The sequence below is a fragment of the Nyctereutes procyonoides genome, unplaced genomic scaffold, assembly GCF_905146905.1.
Source record: "Nyctereutes procyonoides isolate TBG_1078 unplaced genomic scaffold, NYPRO_anot_genome, whole genome shotgun sequence".
NCBI classification, from domain to species: Eukaryota; Metazoa; Chordata; class Mammalia; order Carnivora; family Canidae; genus Nyctereutes; species Nyctereutes procyonoides.
In genome coordinates this window covers 12,803,699-12,822,553 of record NW_026575122.1, presented here as the reverse complement: position 1 = coordinate 12,822,553, position 18,855 = coordinate 12,803,699, and the positions used below count along the sequence as shown (strand labels likewise).

Genomic DNA, 18,855 nt, shown 5'->3' with positions numbered 1-18,855 from the left:
TGGTCTCTTCCATCTGTAGCTCTTTTACATATTAAAAATGATTATGACAACCAGTGGCGTTTTAGACTGTCTTACTGTTTTGTCACAGCTTCTAATGTCATTCTACTAATGGAAGGCAGACATAAAAACAAGTTAATTGGCTATTACTGGGTAAAGCTACTTTGAAATGAAAGACTCCTATGTTGAAACAAATTTCAAAAAGTATAAGAAATGCCAAACTACAGTATCCTGTATATATTTAGAACATATTTATCTCCTTATTGCCATAATAGGAATTTTCATGTTGCCCAAGGGAGAGTTTATGTTTTCCATTAGAATGTAAGCTCAGTGACACATTTTTTGTCTTATTCATGTTTATTTCCAGCTGCTAGAATAATATGCAGCATTTAGCAGATAGTTCAATATTTATTAAATGAATAAATTAATGTCCTGAATAAATGATAGATTGTTCACTATGAATATGAAATTGAACTTTTGCCTCTTTTAAGTTTTTTTTTCCCCTTTTTTTCCTTCTTTTAGGCAGAAACCACTAATACTAGCCTCTTGCAAGTACAATTGGAATGCAGTTTACGTAATAAAGTGTGTCAGCAGTTAAAGGTAAAATAAAAAATTCATTGTTTTTATCTTTCCTTTCCTACCTCTTGGCTTGGAAATAAAGAATAAGATGACACATTCTGTTTTCAGAAATACACATGCCCTTACTATAAGTGCTTTTCTTTTTTTAAAATTTGAAGTCACAAAGTTTGGATGATTTTTTTTGTTGTTGTTTTTCCTGTTTTTCCATCCCTCTAATCTCAGAGTTGTTATATGGAATCTGATGATGTTTTACGGCTACAAATGAGCATAATTGTAACCATGGAAAACTCCTCAAAAGAATTTGAAGAAAACACACAAGATTTGTTAGATCATCTTTCTATTATTTATGTAGCTACAGATAAATCTGAGACCTCAGGTAAGGTGTAATCTTTTAAAATTTTTATTAAAATATATTTTGATTAACATACATCATCATTCTCGTGGCATTTACATATTGATTGTATCATTGCAATGCAAGACAAAGAGCCTTTGATTTCATCATTAAGAGATTAAAACAGTAACTAGTTCTCAATCTGCAATTGCTAGTAAGGCTGTATTATTTTGGAGTAAATTAAGAGTGACTGCAAACCATTCTGAGTTCCCTTAGGATTAATTTTTCTTGGTATCTTGGAGAGAAACAAGTTAAATGGGCACAACAATCTAATATAAATATTCACAAAGTATTTTAAGTCTCATATCTCTTGTTCCATTGTTACTGGTTTGCAGAAGCTCAGTTAAATCATGCTGCTTTGTGTTTTTAATAGTTGATTGGGTGCCGGTTGTTCCTGGATGCCTGACAAGTTAGGATAGTGTGAACTCTAATGTCCATTTCTATGAATTTTGTCTTTGAAAATGTGTGTCCTATGTACCAGAAATTACCTAGTTCATCAATTTAAGTTTCTAAGAACTTTTGTAGGCAACACGTATTATATGGTCCATGACACTTATAACGTGGGGTTTGCTATTATCCATTGGTTAGCAAGACTGTCCTGTATATATGTATATTTATATGTATGTGTATATATGTACACATATGTACATGCAAATGCACACATATACACACTCATATATATACATATACATATATACACACACACACACACATATCCTATACATATTTGGAGAAAGATTTGGTAGCAAAACATAATTTTATTTGGCAGTCTTAACAGTTGGTCAGACATCATTTACTTTTCATTCCTTAGAATTGATTGTAGTAGTAATGGTTCAGCAGGAGAGCTATCCTGTCCTTGGGTTCATAGTTTTGGTGATTCACAGAATGGCCAGGTAGACAACAATGTAGAGAAGACCTCTGTCCCACAGGGAGCTCTTTTGGTGAAGGTTAAAAGAAAGGCTATGTTTTAAGATCCCAGGGTTTTGTTTTTCCACAAATATGATCATCTAAATAAGGAAATGAGGGGTTGTCTAATCAACAGGAGGACACAGCTTTATTTAAAGCTGTCCAATTAGTTAGTTTCATCCAGAAGAGTTAATAGTATGACCCTAGACTCAGAGTTTCTCCACTGGTGGTTCATCATCCTTGAGGGATCCTATATTGGAAGGTCAATCTTTTTGTATGGATCTTTTTTCTTGTGTCTTATAAGAATATCCAACAGAAAATAGCTCCCAGCTTCAATTGTAGTGTTGAAAATCAAGTCACATTTTGTATAGAAATATGTGATGTGGTATTTTAACTACTATATTAAGGTGTGAGAATGAGATGGTTCTTTGTTTTTAATCTCATTGCTCTGATTCTTTTGGACAGATGATTCGGCAGTAAATATGTATATATTACATTCAGGAAACAGCCTTATTTGGATACAGGTAATTGTAAATGCTTACATTAAATTTTAAACTGACAAGTATGTGTTTAATTATAGAACATGAGGATTTTTCAGGAACAGATACAAAAACACTGTCTCAATTCTCTTTTGCTTTAATTTATACTCCTTTTCCCTTGCTTGAACCCATATTAGGATGAAGGTTGTCAGCACCCCCTTCATACTGTTACAGACACATATGCTGGGCAGTTGCTTGTATGCCAGTCTGAGCTATTTAGTTCATTTAACAGAGTTGATTCAAATTGGATAAATATCCCTCTGAAAATACTAATGTGGATTTTTTTTTTTTTTGGTAGGACGTACATCATTTCTCACAGAGAGATGCCCTGTCTCTGCAGTTTGAACCAGTACTCCTACCTACTTCTACAACAAACTTTACAAAAATCGCCTCTTTCACTTGCAAAGGTACAGATTTTAAAAATATTGGAGACTATTTCATTATCTAGTTATGATAGCAATTCCTTCTGTGAAATGCCTTAGAACTGCAGAGTCAGCAAAGTTTTCAGAAAGTGAATGTGTTTGATTGTAGTACTGCAGCCTTAGTAGTTAACTACTAAGAGACAGAATGACAAAAAAAGAGATTGTTGATGCCACTTCTGCCACACGTAGGATTTTGCATTTAAAGCTTAACTGAGTTGGTGATTTGAAGGAGCAAGATGAAAATGTATTTGGTGGAGGTGCTCTCTTTTTAGAGAGCTCTGCTGCCCAGGTGGTGTTTCTTGGTGCACAATGCTATGCAGATCTAGTGAGTATAAACCCAGTCCTTTACGTTCTTATTTATGGTAGAGTTCTGTAAAGAAATGCAAATGACTCTAAACATATGAAAACATGACCTGCCTCACTTGTATTTCAAGAAATGTTAGTTAAAGCAACAAGTGAGATATAATTTTTTACTTAGATCAATAAGGATAAAAACATTGTTAGTATTCTGTGTTGGTAATGATTAGGAAAAAAACCCAGATATTTTTGACAAGAGTATAAACCAATGCAGGCTTTTTTTGGAGGGAAAATTGACAATCGCTGAAAATTTAAAATGCACATATATGCTCTTTGATCCTTAATTCTATGTCAAGGACTATCTATGGATATACTCATATATGCATGCAAAAAAGAAATGTGCACTGTTGGTGATAACAGAACAATGTAAACCTCCAATGATAGGAGGAGCCTGGTTAAATTGTAGCGCATTTACAGGTGGGTGTGCCCTGCAGCTTTTTGGAGGCGTATGTACAGCAGTGTGTGTGTGTATACTTGGTATTTTTATTTTGTTTTATTTTTATTATTCATGAGAGACACAGAGAGAGAGGCAGACACATAGGCAGAGGGAGAAGCAGGCTCTACACAGGGAGCCTGATGTGGAACTTGATCCTAGGACTCGATCCCGGGACTCTAGGATCATGTCCTGAGCCGAAAGGCAGACGCTGAGCCACCCAGGCATCCCCACTTGGTATTTTTTAAAGCGTATTTATATGCTTGTGTATGTGTAGAGCACTGGATAGATGTTTAAGAATCTGCTAGCAGTTGTTTAAGATAATTGGGAATTTGGGTGAACAGTAGACTCTATTTTCACATTTTTGTTAGCATTTGAATATTTTTTGGAGCCATATATGTAGCTTAAGGAAAAAAAAAAGACTAGAAGACTCTGGGTAGCTTAGTCAGGTAACCATCTGCTTTAGGCTCAGGTCATGATCCTCAGGTCCTGGGACTGAGCTGGAGTAGGGGGTAGGGGGAGGGTCCCTGCTCAGTGGGGAGTCTGCTTCTACCACTCCCTCCCCCCGCCCCCCTCCCCGCCTGCTCTCTTTTGCCATCTCTCTCTCTCTCAAGTAAATAAATAAAATCTAAAAATTAAAAAAAAAGTCTTGAGTGTTGTTAGTATCAGAGTTAGGAATTTAATACCAGTGCCTTAATGTTACGACCAAGCTCAAGGAAAGCTTAAAAGTGTTGTTTTGATAATTCACAGTGTTTTGGAATACATTGTGCTTTCACTGTGAAGCTCCTTCTTGCTATTTTGGATGTCTTCCTTTCTTGTTCAGGCTTCCACATGCTCCTCTTCACCCCACCCAGTTGAGCGTCATTTTTCACTTTTGTCATTCCTGGCAGTACTAAAGACTTTCCTTTTATATATGGTGAATGCAGATCTTTGTAAAGAGAAGCCATAAAATGTTCATTCTCTTTTTTCCCCCCCAAAAGAAGAAATGGGAGGGTGGTTTAAAAAAGGGGTAGATGGGGATGAGAGACTCCTGACTCTGGGAAACAAAGGGCTGCAGAAGGGGAGGTGAGTGGGGGAATGGGGGTAACTGGGTGATAGGAACTAAGGAGGGCACATGATGGGATGAGCGCTGGGTGTTATACTATATGTTGGCACATTGAATTTAAATAAAAAAATTTAAAAGAGGGGTGGTTGGGGGCTGGTAGACATGGTGTTCTGGGTGATTAGCAACAAGGCAGCAGAGAAAAAGATGGGAGTGTTTGAGAAAGGATTTTACCATTGATATCTGATGCACTGTTTTAACTGAGACTGAAAAGCAAAGTAATAAGACAGTTAGAAATAAAATATATATCTTGTTTTTGTTCAGGGTAATGAAAGAAAAGATACTTATGTTTCACATTTATTTCTTTGTATCTCAAAACAGCTACATCATGCGACAGTGGAATTAAAGAGGACATGACGAAGATAAAAAGCACTTCAACACTAAAAGCATGTCTCTCCTCTCCTGTGGTTCAAGGGTAGGATGATTCCACTTTCCCTTTAATCATGTTTGTTTGTTGTTTTCATCTAGCAATAACTTAAAAATATAGCTGAGAAGATGTGTATGACTCTCCCTCTCTGGGCTTGCCTTCCACACTTAACACTGCTTACCAGGCAGTGGGAGGGCTGAGTGCAGAATGGGAGCAGGGAAACAATGATTCAGTTTGTGGAACAGCTTCCTGGCCTGGGAGCCAGGTGTGGATCCTGATTTGGCCCTGGTGGCCTCTTTGAGCATCCTGGTCTTGGCCTGGTCACTCATCCTCTGGCCTTTCCGATGCTCCACTTGTGGGCGTGGAGGTTGAGGAAGGCAGTCTGAAGCTCGTTCCTAACACTAACATTCATTCTCTAACGTTTTCTGATGCTCCTCTTTTTGCATTCAGAGGCACCTTGAGTGCTGAACGTTGTCTCACACTCAGGCCTGATAGCATGCACGTCCTGTGTTCACAGGTATTTTAGAATGGACTCCTCTGCAACCCAGTTTCACATAGAGACTAACGAGAACACTTCAGGAGTTTGGTCAATGTGGTACCTCAACCATTTTGACCGTAGTGTTGTACTAAATGATGTGTTTGTTTCCAAGGAGACCAAGCACATTTTAAAGGTATCTATAGTATTTTTATCCAAGTTTTAGCCTATTTTATGATTTAAGGTCAGATGCTATGAAATCAATATTTATATTATTTAATTTTTATTTCTGATTTTTTAAAGCAAGTGTTTTTCTTTGAATATTTTCAGTTTCTAGGATCTCTTTGTTTTTTTAAACTATTGTTTAGGGACCTCAAAGGGACCAAGATAAATTCTTAAATGATATTTGCTCTTACCATTATTCAAAGAGATTACAATGTATAATTTATACTAAAAGGATTGTTCTTATTAAAAGTAAGCCTGAATAATGACAAATAGACTTTTTCAAAATACCACCCATGAAAATTTCGAGATTATTTTTGTGAAATTTAAAAAGAGTAGCATATGAAACATTTAAAAACTGTCATTTATATTAAAAAAATTCAATCTTTGACCTGGAAATAATTGAGTAAAATTATGTTTTTAAAAGTACAGAAGAACTTTAGTATCATACTTTATAATAGTTTTAATCATAATTAGTGTTAGGAAAAGTAATTTCTCTTGCTTTTTTTTCTTTTTAGATTCTGAATTTCACTGGCCCTTTATTTCTACCTCCAGGCTGTTGGAATATATTTTCTTTGAAACTTGCTGTTAAAGACATTGCCATAAATCTATTCACCAATGTATTTTTGACTACAAACATAGGTGCCATTTTTGCAATACCTCTACAGATTTACTCAGCCCCAACCAAGGTATTGTTTACAGCACTATGTGTTATAATTTTCATATAATTACTGTTTATTTTTATTCACTTCTGGTGCTTGGGTTTTATTGACAGAGTTTAAAGGCCCTGTTCTTTAAGACTATCTGAGAAATTTGCAGGATATTGCCAGGCTAATTGTAGATGATTGGTTGTTTAGATATAGAACTCTTGATTTGGAAAGAGTTTCTATTTTTCATAAAGTAATTTGAGGTTAGTAAATAAAATATTACAAATAGATTAATTTCATTTTCATTTATTTCCAAAATTTGAAGAGCAAGGAATATATGCTTGCAATAGAGAACACAGTTGGGCTTCTAGTACATACTAGCAATGAATTCAAATAAATGAGATGATTAAATGCTTTAGTTAGGCCTCTGGTAAGTGACTCTTGGTTGCTTGTAATCCTTGCATTTCTTTAGTGGGCCAAATCAAAAGCCTTAACGGGTTCTCAGTTAAAATGCTTTCTAACATCTGGGTTAGCCGCATTTAATTTAGGTCTTATTAAACATGCCTCATTTTTTTCTTAATGTTTATTTATTTTTGTTTGGTTACTGTTATTGCTTCTTTTTTGATCCAAGCTATTCTGTATAACGCTGGGTTCTAATTTTTCACTATGAGACGTTCATGCAACCATCTTTATGATTTTTCTCACTTATTAGCGTTGGTGTTTCATAGATAGAAATGCCTCATACCTAGCTATAAGCTTAAAGGTAGGACCTCTAAAATTAAACTGCACAAGATGTAAGGTTAATTCCATTCATCTGTATTTCAAGCAGGGGAGATTTCTTAGAAATTTCCTTTTTCCGATCAAGAGATGCATATTAAGAAGAGCTACTTGTGGGAGGGAGTAGGCAGGTTTCACATATATATGGAAGTAGCAGGTCTGTGCTTCCCCAACCTGTAGGAAGTGGAACCTCAATTTAAGTGTCCCAGGCGGCTTAGGAGTTACCATAGATTGGTGTGCTGTTTTTCAGAGGATTAGAGAACAGTTAAAAAAAAAAAAACAAAACCTATCAGGAATGTCCTGAGATTAACTTCTAATTGAGAAGGCAGCTGTGTGTCTTTGGGGCCCAAGGATCATCACTATGGGCATTGATGATTGTGCAGGATCCACTGGCCTGGTCCTTCTGTGAGAGACAGTTCTGAGCTCTCATTCAAGAAGGGAAGCCAAGAATTCACGTGCTTGTTGTTTGGCTTCTGGTTAAAGAGAAATTCACCCAGGTGGAGGCCATTGTCTCCTTCACATTTGAGTGCATTAGGATTTTTATGTTTAGTGTTGTGTTTTAAGTTATTCATATATTACTTTTCAATCTAGGAAGGGAGTCTGGGTTTTGAAGTGATAGCACATTGTGGCATGCATTATTTCATGGGAAAATCAAAAACAGGTAAGTATTTTGCCCTTAGATTTTCTGTAGAACTCTAGTTTGGGATTGGGTGGGAAGTAGTGAGGAAAAATAGCATTTACAGGTGGAATAATTAATACTGTAAACACAGCTTTGTCATATTTCATTCTAAAAGAGCATCATCATTCACAGAATGACTTGAAATTGTTAAGAATCCCCCTGAAATCCCCCCCAAACGTGCTTGTGTAATGGCCCTTAAGTAGCTGGAACTTTTCGTAAGGGATTATTTTTCAAACACTGTATTTGATGGTCACAGCAACCTCATGTCCAGGAAAAATTGGAAAACTGTGGTTCTTTTATAAAAGGGCTGACTACAAGTTAGTAAAAATAACCTAGACTTGCATTTGAAGACCTTAGTTATAGGAGCATAAACATTTTACAGGGGGCGCTAGTTGTTGAGTGTGAATGAATGCCATGGTTTTCATACAGAAGCTCTTTCTGGTCCTTTTCCTGCCTTTTGATTTATGAAAATAATAAGGAGACTGTTAACACTACAGAGATTTCTCTGGGGGAGATTCCCATTTTTTTCATCCCGGCACACTCTTTAGCACAGATAAGACAGAATGGATAAGTGGAGAGGCCAAGGTGAACAGGAGGCCAGTTTGTAAATATAAACAGGCACCTTCTCCAGGCCCAGCCCCTGGTCTGTGCTCTTCTTTGGAAAGGATCACTGTTTTGTCCATCAGCACTGATCATAGTAACTGAAAGACTTAGTTAATGACCAATTCTGTTTACAGGGAAGCAGTTTAGTCTGTTAGGTTGAAAGCTGTTAAAAATGTTTCAGGAATAATTTTAACTTGTTTCAGGCTATATTCATGAGCCATGTGTCTTTTATGTTATTACCTTTACATAATTCGATTTAGTTTTGTTTTATACATGTTTGTTTGATTTAATATATCATTTGCCATTGGGTTAGAGGGACTCTTAGTAAAGCAGTCAGAGGAAAGTGGGGGGTGTTTATTCACTCGGTGGTCCTCTCAGTTTGAGAAGTTTGACAGCCTGTGGCATTCTTTCCTAACTGAATTGCATTTTCTGTACACTTAAATATTAAATATGATCTAACTTTTAGAAAATCCTAATTGGGAAGGGAGTCTTTCTCTGGATCGGTCAACCTGGGACGTGGATTCAGAACTTGCCAATAAATTGTATGAAAGATGGAAGAAATTTAAAACTGGTGACGGCTGCAAGTATGTCTTCTGTGTTCACCTTCCCTTGTTTCTTTTCTTCAGCACTGGTTGAGGGGGAGGGATCACTTACATAGTACTTCACTGAAATTGCAGGACTGAATTTTTAATAACTGGTATTTCTTTTCAGCCTTTTATTTTGACAAATTTCCAACCTCAGAAAAGTTGAAAGTGTAGTGCAGTGAATACCCAAATATTCCTCATACTGGATTCAGTAATTGTTCACATTTTACCACTCCTGCTTTCTTTCTCTCTCGATCTTTCTATCTTTGTAGACACACACATTTTGTTTTTGCTGAGTCATTTGAAAGTAAGCTGTAGATATCGTACTTCAACCCTCAATACTTTATTAGAAGATAATTTCCTCAGGAGAATATCCTCCTACATAGAACTATACTACCATTACCTACCCAACAAATTTAACATTGGTACAGTTATATTATCTAGGATACTATCTGTTTTCAGATTTCTCTCTTTGATCCACGATATCCATTTATGGCTGTCTTTTTATTTCTCCTTTTTAAAAATCCAGGATCCATTCAAGGATCATGCATTGCATTTGCTTGTCATGTTTTCTTAGTTTTCTGTAGACTGTTTATCTCCGTGCTCCACCCCCCTTCCTTCATCCTTCATCATGTTGATACTTCAGAGAGTCTTAGCCAGTTATCTTATAGAACCTTTAGCACTGTGGGTTTTTTGAATTGTTTCTTCAAGTTTACATTCACATTAAACATTTTTGGGAAGAGTGCTGACTACTTGGTTGATCTTGGGTCCTTACCATTGCATTACCTGGGAAGGGACTTATATATCAATGTGTCCCATTGTTGGTGGTGTGAAGTTGAATCATTTGACTCATCCCATTGTATGTGTGACAGATCTCCATTATAGATAAATTTTTCCTTTAATAAGTAATTAAAAATTAATAAGTAATATGTGCTACAATAATTTGGGATCATATAAATTTCCTGTTCTCTAAGAGCATGTCACCCCCATAATTCTTGCCTGAATCAGTTAGTTGTTAGATTGATGGTTGCAAAATGGTGATGTTTCTAATTATTTTGTTCATTCTACATCCTTTTTGAGCATCCCTGCAGATTCTTTGTTCATTACCATTTACTGTCATTATTATTTTTGATGCTAAATTGTCCCAGATTTGGCTATTGAGAGCCTCTTCCAGCTAGCTTGTGGGTCCCTTAAACCCACAAGGGGGTTTGTGGTTTGTGATTCTTATCATTCATTCTTTGAGCACTTCTTGCTTTCTAGTAAAACAGAATGTTTTAGGATCATCTTGTACTTTCTCTTCCCCAAACCCAGAATAAGCCATATTTTCCCCCCAAGGGTCCTTGTTCCTTTTAGTGGGAGTGATATTTAATGATTTCCTTTTTTTTTAATGTCAAAATTATTTTTCCAAGTAATTTCTTTCTTTATGAATTACACAGGAGGACTGTTTTAGGAATGACTCGGTTTGGTCGCTTGAAGAAATCCAAGGAGTCAGAATCCTTTGTTTTCTTTCTGCCTCGTTTGATTGCAGAGCCTGGCCTTGTGTTAAACTTCAGCGCAACTGCCCTAAGGAACAGTGTGGTGAGAATTGTGTGTCTCCTTGTCAGTGACATCCCAGCTCTAGGGTTTTTGAGTTACCAGTGTCTTCCCACCTTGAGAATACTGTTTCAGAACCAAAGAGAATTTAAATTCGTTTTAAGTGATACACATATACCGTTAGGTGCACTTAGGGAGGTGTCAGAAGAACGAAATGAGTATAAAACTTCAACCAGATAAAATGCATGAAACAAATATATTTTCTGAAGTTTTTTTCCAATTAAAAATCTATGTTCCAAGAAAGTGTTCAACTATGAACAACAGAGAAAGGTTTTTTTTTTTTTTTTGGTAGGATTTCATGATTATTTTTTTAATTTGTTAAAGTAATCTCTACACCCAATGTGGGCCTTGAACTTATAATCCTGAGATCGAGAGTCACATGCTCTTCCAGCTGGGCCACCGGGATGTCCCACAACAGAGAAAACCTTGACTAGCACAGGCTCACATAGGAATTAGCTTGTTGCAGAGTGAGAAGCCCAAAGCAGAGGAGTCCAAAGCTGATGGCAGCAGCAGTGTGATGTCATTGAGAGCCTAGGCTCTGTCTGCCTGTTACCCTCTGTCCTTGGTGTGCTGACTCCCTCCCTGTGTGTGCTTCCTTCGATGAGCTAGGGAGGCCCAAAGAAAGGCACAGAAGTAATACCAGCAGGCTTCCATGTGTGTCTCAAATCTCACTGCCGAAGATCTGCATCACATGTGGTCTGGGGGATAATTTACACTTCATGAGGCACTCACTGGATTTCTTTGGGGTGGCATCTGAAGACTTTCCAAAAAATTTTCATTTTGAAATGATACCATCTTAAAAGTTTCAAGAGTTGTACCGAGAACTCCCAATCACCCTTCACAGAGATTCCCAGTTTTCCATGTTAGCCACATATGCTTTATCATTTCTTCTCTCTCTTTGCACACCCCCACCACACGCATGTTTATGAGCCATTTGAGAGTGTCAGGTGCCGTGCCCCTTCTACCTCTCCTTCAGTGTGAATTTCCTAAGAACAGGAGCATTTTCTCCCATACAAGGATGTAATCCTCAAAATCAGAACATGTGACATTAATCATATAATGTTATCTAGTCTGCAGTCCATATTCAAATTTTTCCAGTTCTCCCACACACATACTTTATGATAGTATTTTTTCTCCCCAGTTCAGGATCCAGTTCAGGATCTTGAATTGCAAGATCAAGTCTTTTTTGTCACCTGTAGTCTTCCTGAACCTTTACTGGCCTTCATAGCGGAGACAGTGTTGAAGCAGGCAGGCTATTTATTCTCTAAATGTCCCTCGATTTGATGTGCATTATGGTTCCTCGTGATTAGACTCAGGTTATGAATCTTCTGCAGGATTATTTCAGGGGTGACACTGTGCCTTCCTTGGGGTTTTGATTTTCCTTTCCCTGTATCTAGGTGAAGTACTTTGTGGTGAAGAACCCTTCCTCTTGGCCAGTCTCCTTGCAGCTCTTGCCTCTCTCCTTGTATCCTAAACCAGAAGCGGCAGTGCGCCTGCTCCACAAATGGTAAAGCGCCCAGTTGAAGACTTTCTGATGGGGTTTGGGAAATACTCTTATGACTCAGAATTATTCAGAGTCCTTCACATTTTTCACCTGGAGCCTGTATGTGGGTGTACGCAGTATTAACCCCAGTACCTGGACAGCCAGCTCCTTGGGGCATATACATATACCTTGATGGAAATTGCCACTTCCCTTTGTTAGGTGGCCTCTGGAGTGTTACTGTGTCTAGTCTGGTTCCCAGCAGAATATTGTTTTTTTGGCCAGGAAATCTGTACAATTGTGATTTTCCCACATGTACTCCTAAAGGTTAGAATCTAAATTGCAATGATCTCTGGGCAGCACAAGAAAATGAGTTTATTAGTGTTTTAGTACATTTCAATCAAGTGTTAGAAAGGATGATAATTCTCTTAGTTCATGTCTAAAAGATGTTAGACATTCACGTTTTATCTTATTTTTACAGAGCAATCACAGATTCTCTTAGAACGTTTCCTTCTTTGGCTTAGTAGAATCTACCCTGATTCCAGGGTGTCTCAACTTCAGCATTATTGACATTTTGGACAAGATGATTTTCTCTTTGGGGGAGGAGGAGCTGTTCTGTGTTTCGGAGGATGTTTATAGCAGTATCCCTGGCTTCTACCCAATAGATGCCAGTAGGTCCTCCCCAGCTGTGGTAACCAGAAATGTCTCCAGATACTATCAGATATCCACTGAAAGATAAAATTGTCCTTGGTTGAGAGTCCCTTCCTGTCAGGTTCCATATGGACCATTTTGGGGGGAAAATGCTTCCTATTTAGAACTTTTGTTACCATATGCTTCTTTACATATGGTAAAGTGCTGGGCTGCCAAAGTCATTCATTCAACAGTATTGAGCACTGACAATATGCCAGGTACAGTGCAAGGGGCTGGGACACAGTAGTGACAGGATGTGACATGAATTGTGTATGCAAAAATATGTGCTCACATAATAGGTATATGTGCACACACGTATTAGTCTTTTTTTATTGGCAATCTGAATGTTAGTTCAAACATTTTTTTTTCTCTTTATAGGTTTGGCACCGATATGCAGATGATTAATTTCACAACTGGTGAATTCCAGCTCACCAAAGCTTGCCCTTACCGGGTAAGATGTCATCTTTAAATAGAAAAAGAATGCTAACAAACTATACACATAGCATATGGGCTTTGCTGATTTATGTTTCAAGTTTCTTTACATAATATATGCAGCTTTCTTATTTTTATATTCTAGGCATTAAGTATACATAGCAGATTTTTCCAATTAACGACTACAGCACGAGCTGCATGGTTCATGTTAGCCTGTAAATCATTTTAATTTGATAGTTTGGATTCATGTGAGTGAAGAAATAACAACTAAATCAGGGCTGTGTAGAAAACCATAAAACTTGAGACCCCAGAATTTATAATTCTCTTTTAGATTCCCCATCGAGTTTTTTTTTGGGCAACATAAGGTAAAAATGCACTTTAAAAAAAGAATCTTCTCCTACCAAACTGGCTTCATGTTTTAAGCAAGTCACCCAGTTTCTTTGATGGTCGCCTCATCTGTAAAAATGGATTTCTCTGAAATTCTTAAGCCTCTGGGCACTCATGAGGTCTTGCACAAATACTTAGGAGGAGGAGTAAACATATCATGTGGTGAGGATGTTGTCTGGGGACTTGGCAGCCTTGTTTCTTAGTTTCCACTCAGTAGTTCTGTGGCTCTTTGTACTGAGCTGAGTGTTTTCCTCTCAAGTATCCTATGTGTGAGATCAAGTAGACTTGGAGCATCTGTTACAAATGTAAAAGCACACACGTAAGACTCATAGGCATACAACTATATTTCTCACACACACATATTTAAATGCCTTGGGTATTTTCTTCTTTCTCCACATTTATCCCTCCGAAGATACCGTGTTGGCTCTAGATTAACTTGACTAGCATAAAGAGAGAAACCAGGTAACCTCCAACTAAGAGTTAAAACTCATCAAAGCAAGTTAGAGACTTAAAATAGGAAACACATTACAGCAAACATTCCTTGCTCTCTGTAAGTGGTCTAAGCGGCAGCATGGTCTTGTTTTTGTTAGTGAGCCTGTCCTCATTCCCTCTCATTCCCCTTTCCACTGAGCAGGCTCCCAGGGCTGTTGGGGGGTAAATGAGTCCAGAATCCTAAGAGATCTTTTGCCCCAATGGTATTGAATCATATATAATTTAGAATTCCAAAAATAATGCCAAATTCCTTTTACATATAAGTGTTCTGTTCAAATTTGAGCAAATGATGTGACTCATTTGGGAAAAGACTTTCCTCTGTGATGGAAGGTTTTCCCCAAGGATATTACACCTTTTGCCATAAAGGACACTGTTACCTTCAAGAAGTTGTTACACTGACAAAAATAGTATCAGTGCCTTTGAGATACTTAAAAGTTTAATTCAAAATTCTTACTAAAACTCTGTCATGTAAAGAATGGCATGCATTTTTATGATACTGATTTGCTTTTAGAAACATAATTCCTGGGGATCCCTGGGTGGCTCAGCGGTTTAGCGCCTGCCTTTGGCCCAGGGCACGATCCTGGAGTCCTGGGATCGAGTCCCACGTCAGGCTCCTGGCATGGAGTCTGCTTCTCCCTCCACCTGTGTCTCTGCCTCTCTCTCTATGTCTATCATAAATAAATAAATAAATCTTTAAAAAAAAAAAAAAGAAACATAATTCCTTTAGTTAAGAGCAGGGAAAATTGGACAGTCAGGGTTCTGAATCCAGGCTCTTCACATGTGTGCTGTGTGACCCTGGACAGCTTACTTAATCTCTCTATAGCTAGCCTCCTCTCTCCCACTTATAATAATGTGAGAAGATTCAGTAAGGTTTATGGAATGCTTAGCATCTTATGGACCTTACTATTTTCTAGTGCTAGTATATAAGAACTATTTAATAAAGGTTGTTTTTATTACTAAGAGTTTTAATACTAAAAATCAGCAGCTTTTTATTCAATATTTATATTAGATATATGTAAAGCCAGGTTCTCCCCTCAAGAAGTTTAGAATTCTAATGAAAATGAATCAAATATCATCACTATTTCTTCTTTCAGATAGCATGGGGACATGCCAGCCAGCCACAGTTGGATGATAAAACAAATTTAAAAATGAAGGGCGCAGAAAAGAGAATTATTACCATGTAGATTGTATGATCATGGTGCTAAAAAAATTAATAAGTTGTTTTTAGTGAGAAGGAGCTGGAAAAAGCAGTGGAAAAAGGAAAAATGATGAAGAGCTCAATTTTGAATACTAAATTTAGAACACAAGATTTAGTCAGAAAGAGTTAGAAATCTGGGGGAAGGTAAAGGAGGATGTGAATAGAGATCTTTCTCCTGAATGCAGAGACCAAATGTAATAAAGATGGTTTCTGTATAAACCATAGCTCAATATTAAAGAGGAATTTAGGGTTGCCCAGCAGTGGATGAGTGTTGGGTCAGGTCCGTGTAGCATTCATCAGAGGCTATTTGGTCTGTTTTCTGAGTGATGTTTTACAGTCCGAGCATCTTGGCAGAGAAGGCTGCTGCTGGCTGCAACTCCCATCCAAGCCAGGAAGCAAATCCCCTTTCCAGCATCCGTGGCAGGTTGTCCTGCAGCTTCTGCCTGCACTTTCTCAGCTGTGGTTTGGGAACTGTTTATTGGTGTGGGCTCTCAGGGTAAACAAGTTCAGCAGGTCGATTCGGGTAGTCACATCTGGACCTTAAAAGAAGAGCAATCATGGTTATACATTGTCATGCACATAATGAAGACGAAAGCTTTGCTCGACAGGACTCATTTAATTGCATTTATTAAATTTGCAGGGCATGCAGTCTGAGGAATCCAAGTTTGGCATCCTCCACTTACATTTGCAGCCTCTGGAGATGAAAAGGGTCGGTGTAGTTTTCACGCCAGCCGACTACGGGAAAGTTACATCACTCATACTAATCCGGTAGGTGTGTCCTGTCATGGAGCCCGTTTCTTTCCCTCTGATGTGTCCAAGTCTCTGTCTCTGAAGAATACGTAATCTCTTTACTAAGAGCTGACATTCACCTCTCCGTCAGGCAGGTAGGGATGAGGCTGTGTTGCCTGGCAGATAGAGGAAAGGCTTACCTGAGGCTCCACACTTAAGTCCCCTGGGCTTCTGGCCTTGCAAGGTAGGGGCTGTGTGCCCTTCCCTCCAAAAGCTGCATCTGCTGCTGTTCCCCACTCCCATCCCCCGCTGCTGCACACACACACACACACACACACACACACACACGCGCACGCGCGCACACACTTCTCTGACCTTAGCTCTGAAAAGTAATTGAAACTGCTATGTTCGTTTTCATTCCGCAGTGTTTGGATTTACTCCACTCTCATAGCTGCCTTGCTTCTGGAATTCTCTGTAGCCCCAAAGGACAGTGGACTAAGGACTCTCTTTTTTTCTTTTAAATGACAGTGGCTGCTCATTTTAAGCAGCTAAATGTTTTTATTATTAAATCTTTTTCATCTTTAGGTAGTTTTTATTTAAAGTCTTCTTTCAAAAATGTACAGTAGATACAGATCTATGTGGAAGCTCTCTGCATTGGTGAGAAGTCTGATTTTTAATACATGACATTTTAGTTACTTTTTAAAGCTCTTCTAATATCAGACCAGCTGGTAAAGACTTTCTTATTCTGGACTTCCTTTGACATATCACATGAATTTGTTCTTCTGCAAGTGAATGCTCTGAAAAAGGGAAAGGTATTAAAAGTTTTTGAAAGAGTGTGTTCTATTGAGCATTTTTACCAAGACTTCTAATGCCTCGTTGACAATGTCTTTCATTTTAAACCTATTCTCCACTGAGGAACTAAGGTCCTGGGAAGTGCAGAGATAAACTTTACCTCATCCCAGGTTAAACTGACCTTGAAAAGTCTAAATTATTTCTAGTAGTTAATTTATTTTTGATGTTTCTGTATAGATAGCATTTTTCTATAGACAGTCATCTGACATAACTTAAGGCTTTTAAATGGTTAAGGATTCTTAATCCTTTAGGAAAAGATGTAAAGATATTGGTATATGTTGCATAATTAGGAATGAATTCCTTCTCTGCTTTTATGGTATTTACATTAATGAGGACTGGTTTTTACTCTAGTCTGCATCATTTAAACATCTATTCCATTTAACCTTTTTTGTCCTGGGAATCATGATTTCAGTTACTGAAAAGGTTGAAAGCTAGTCTGAATTTCTGTTTGACGGCTAAGAACTTGAGTAGATATATGTTGTTGGTGGGATGACATAAATCTTTGGTTCAAAAGAAACAGTGGGATTTTATTTCTAGAATTATCCCTAAGGCAGAATTTCTTATGGTCACAATTACTATGAAAACTCCTTAACTCACCCTGCAAATGATTTTTGTCAATTAGTCTAAATTTATTAATATTTCTCTGAGGCCCCCAATTTATCTCCTCCGTTATTTTTAATTTTCTATTTATTTATTTTTCACTTGGAGGTCTGATCACCACTCTGGTGGCTGGTAATTAGAAAAACACGGCTTTTGCATTCTTGGGCCAAGGTGGGAGAGTGATTGTGAGCATTCACTTGTTCTTGCAGTTGTCAGCTTGTCTGGGCTCTTCTGAGCCCATTGGCAGCCTCCATTCCCTGGGACACCCTCTCATTCCATGAGATGGCAGGAGATGCTACACTATTTAAATTGAGTTTTTGCTTTCACAACTTTTCAGATGTCCTTGCTAAGTAGGAGTGTTTAAATCCAAGTGCACGGTATCTTGTGACTCTGTTGTAATACCTTTGGATTTGTGTTGTCCCAATAGGAACAACCTGACTGTTATTGACATGGTTGGCGTGGAAGGGTTTGGAGCCAGAGAGTTACTGAAAGTGGGCGGAAGGCTTCCTGGTGCAGGAGGTTCACTCCGATTCAAAGTGCCTGAGTCCACGCTGATGGATTGCCGGCGACGTGAGTTCATCCATGTGGCACTCAGACAGGGAAGGCTTGGTGCTCAAGCCAAGGGCAAAAGAATTCCATAAGATTCTTTTTAAAATTTACAGTAAATTCATGGCATTGATGCAAATAATTAAATCAGGCAAACATTTGAGCGTATTTAAGAGGCTGCTTAGGACAATAGCCTGAGATATTTAACCCAACTTACATGATACATATATAAACAGCGTAATTGTGCTAAATTATCAGTATAGTGACAGATATTTAAGATAAATAGTATGAAGCTGTCAATTTAGTTCTCAACTACATTTTCATAAAAAAGATCACACCAAAATGATGAATGCAGAGACTAAAGGTCTGCTAACAAGTAGAACTTTAATGCAGTAATGGAAATATTCTCCGGGATCCCTGGGTAGCGCAGCGGTTTGGCACCTGCCTTTGGCCCAGGGCGCGATCCTGGAGACCCGGGATCGAATCCCACATCAGGCTCCTGGTGCATGGAGCCTGCTTCTCCCTCTGCCTGTGTCTCTGCCTCTCTCTCTCTCTCTGTGACTATCATAAATTAAAAAAAAAAAAATATTCTCTATCTGTGTCACCCAGTGTAGCAAACACTAAGCACATGTGATTAGTGAGCACTTTAAATATAGCTGGTGTGAGTTTTTAAATTTACTTAATTTTAATTTAATTTAATTTAAAGTAGTACATCTAGTGGCCACTGTATTAGACATCACAGATTTAGAAATTTACCAAAATGTTGCATTAGAAAT

At 37.9% G+C, this 18,855-nt stretch overlaps 1 protein-coding gene across 3 annotated transcripts in view; it reads left to right on the top strand.

The window, feature by feature from the left end:
• TMEM131L (transmembrane 131 like) overlaps positions 1-18,855 on the top strand; it is a 161,885-nt gene that overhangs the window by 110,102 nt on the left and 32,928 nt on the right. For all 3 annotated transcript variants that reach the window (XM_055336242.1, XM_055336240.1, XM_055336243.1), the window contains 14 exons: positions 520-597; positions 799-952; positions 2,339-2,397; positions 2,711-2,819; positions 5,048-5,141; positions 5,611-5,764; positions 6,309-6,479; positions 7,806-7,875; positions 8,963-9,080; positions 10,517-10,658; positions 12,071-12,180; positions 13,222-13,294; positions 15,993-16,120; positions 17,961-18,103. In XM_055336242.1, the coding sequence (XP_055192217.1) occupies positions 520-597; positions 799-952; positions 2,339-2,397; positions 2,711-2,819; positions 5,048-5,141; positions 5,611-5,764; positions 6,309-6,479; positions 7,806-7,875; positions 8,963-9,080; positions 10,517-10,658; positions 12,071-12,180; positions 13,222-13,294; positions 15,993-16,120; positions 17,961-18,103 (1,603 nt within the window). The remainder of the gene's footprint in view (positions 1-519; positions 598-798; positions 953-2,338; positions 2,398-2,710; positions 2,820-5,047; positions 5,142-5,610; positions 5,765-6,308; positions 6,480-7,805; positions 7,876-8,962; positions 9,081-10,516; positions 10,659-12,070; positions 12,181-13,221; positions 13,295-15,992; positions 16,121-17,960; positions 18,104-18,855) is intronic.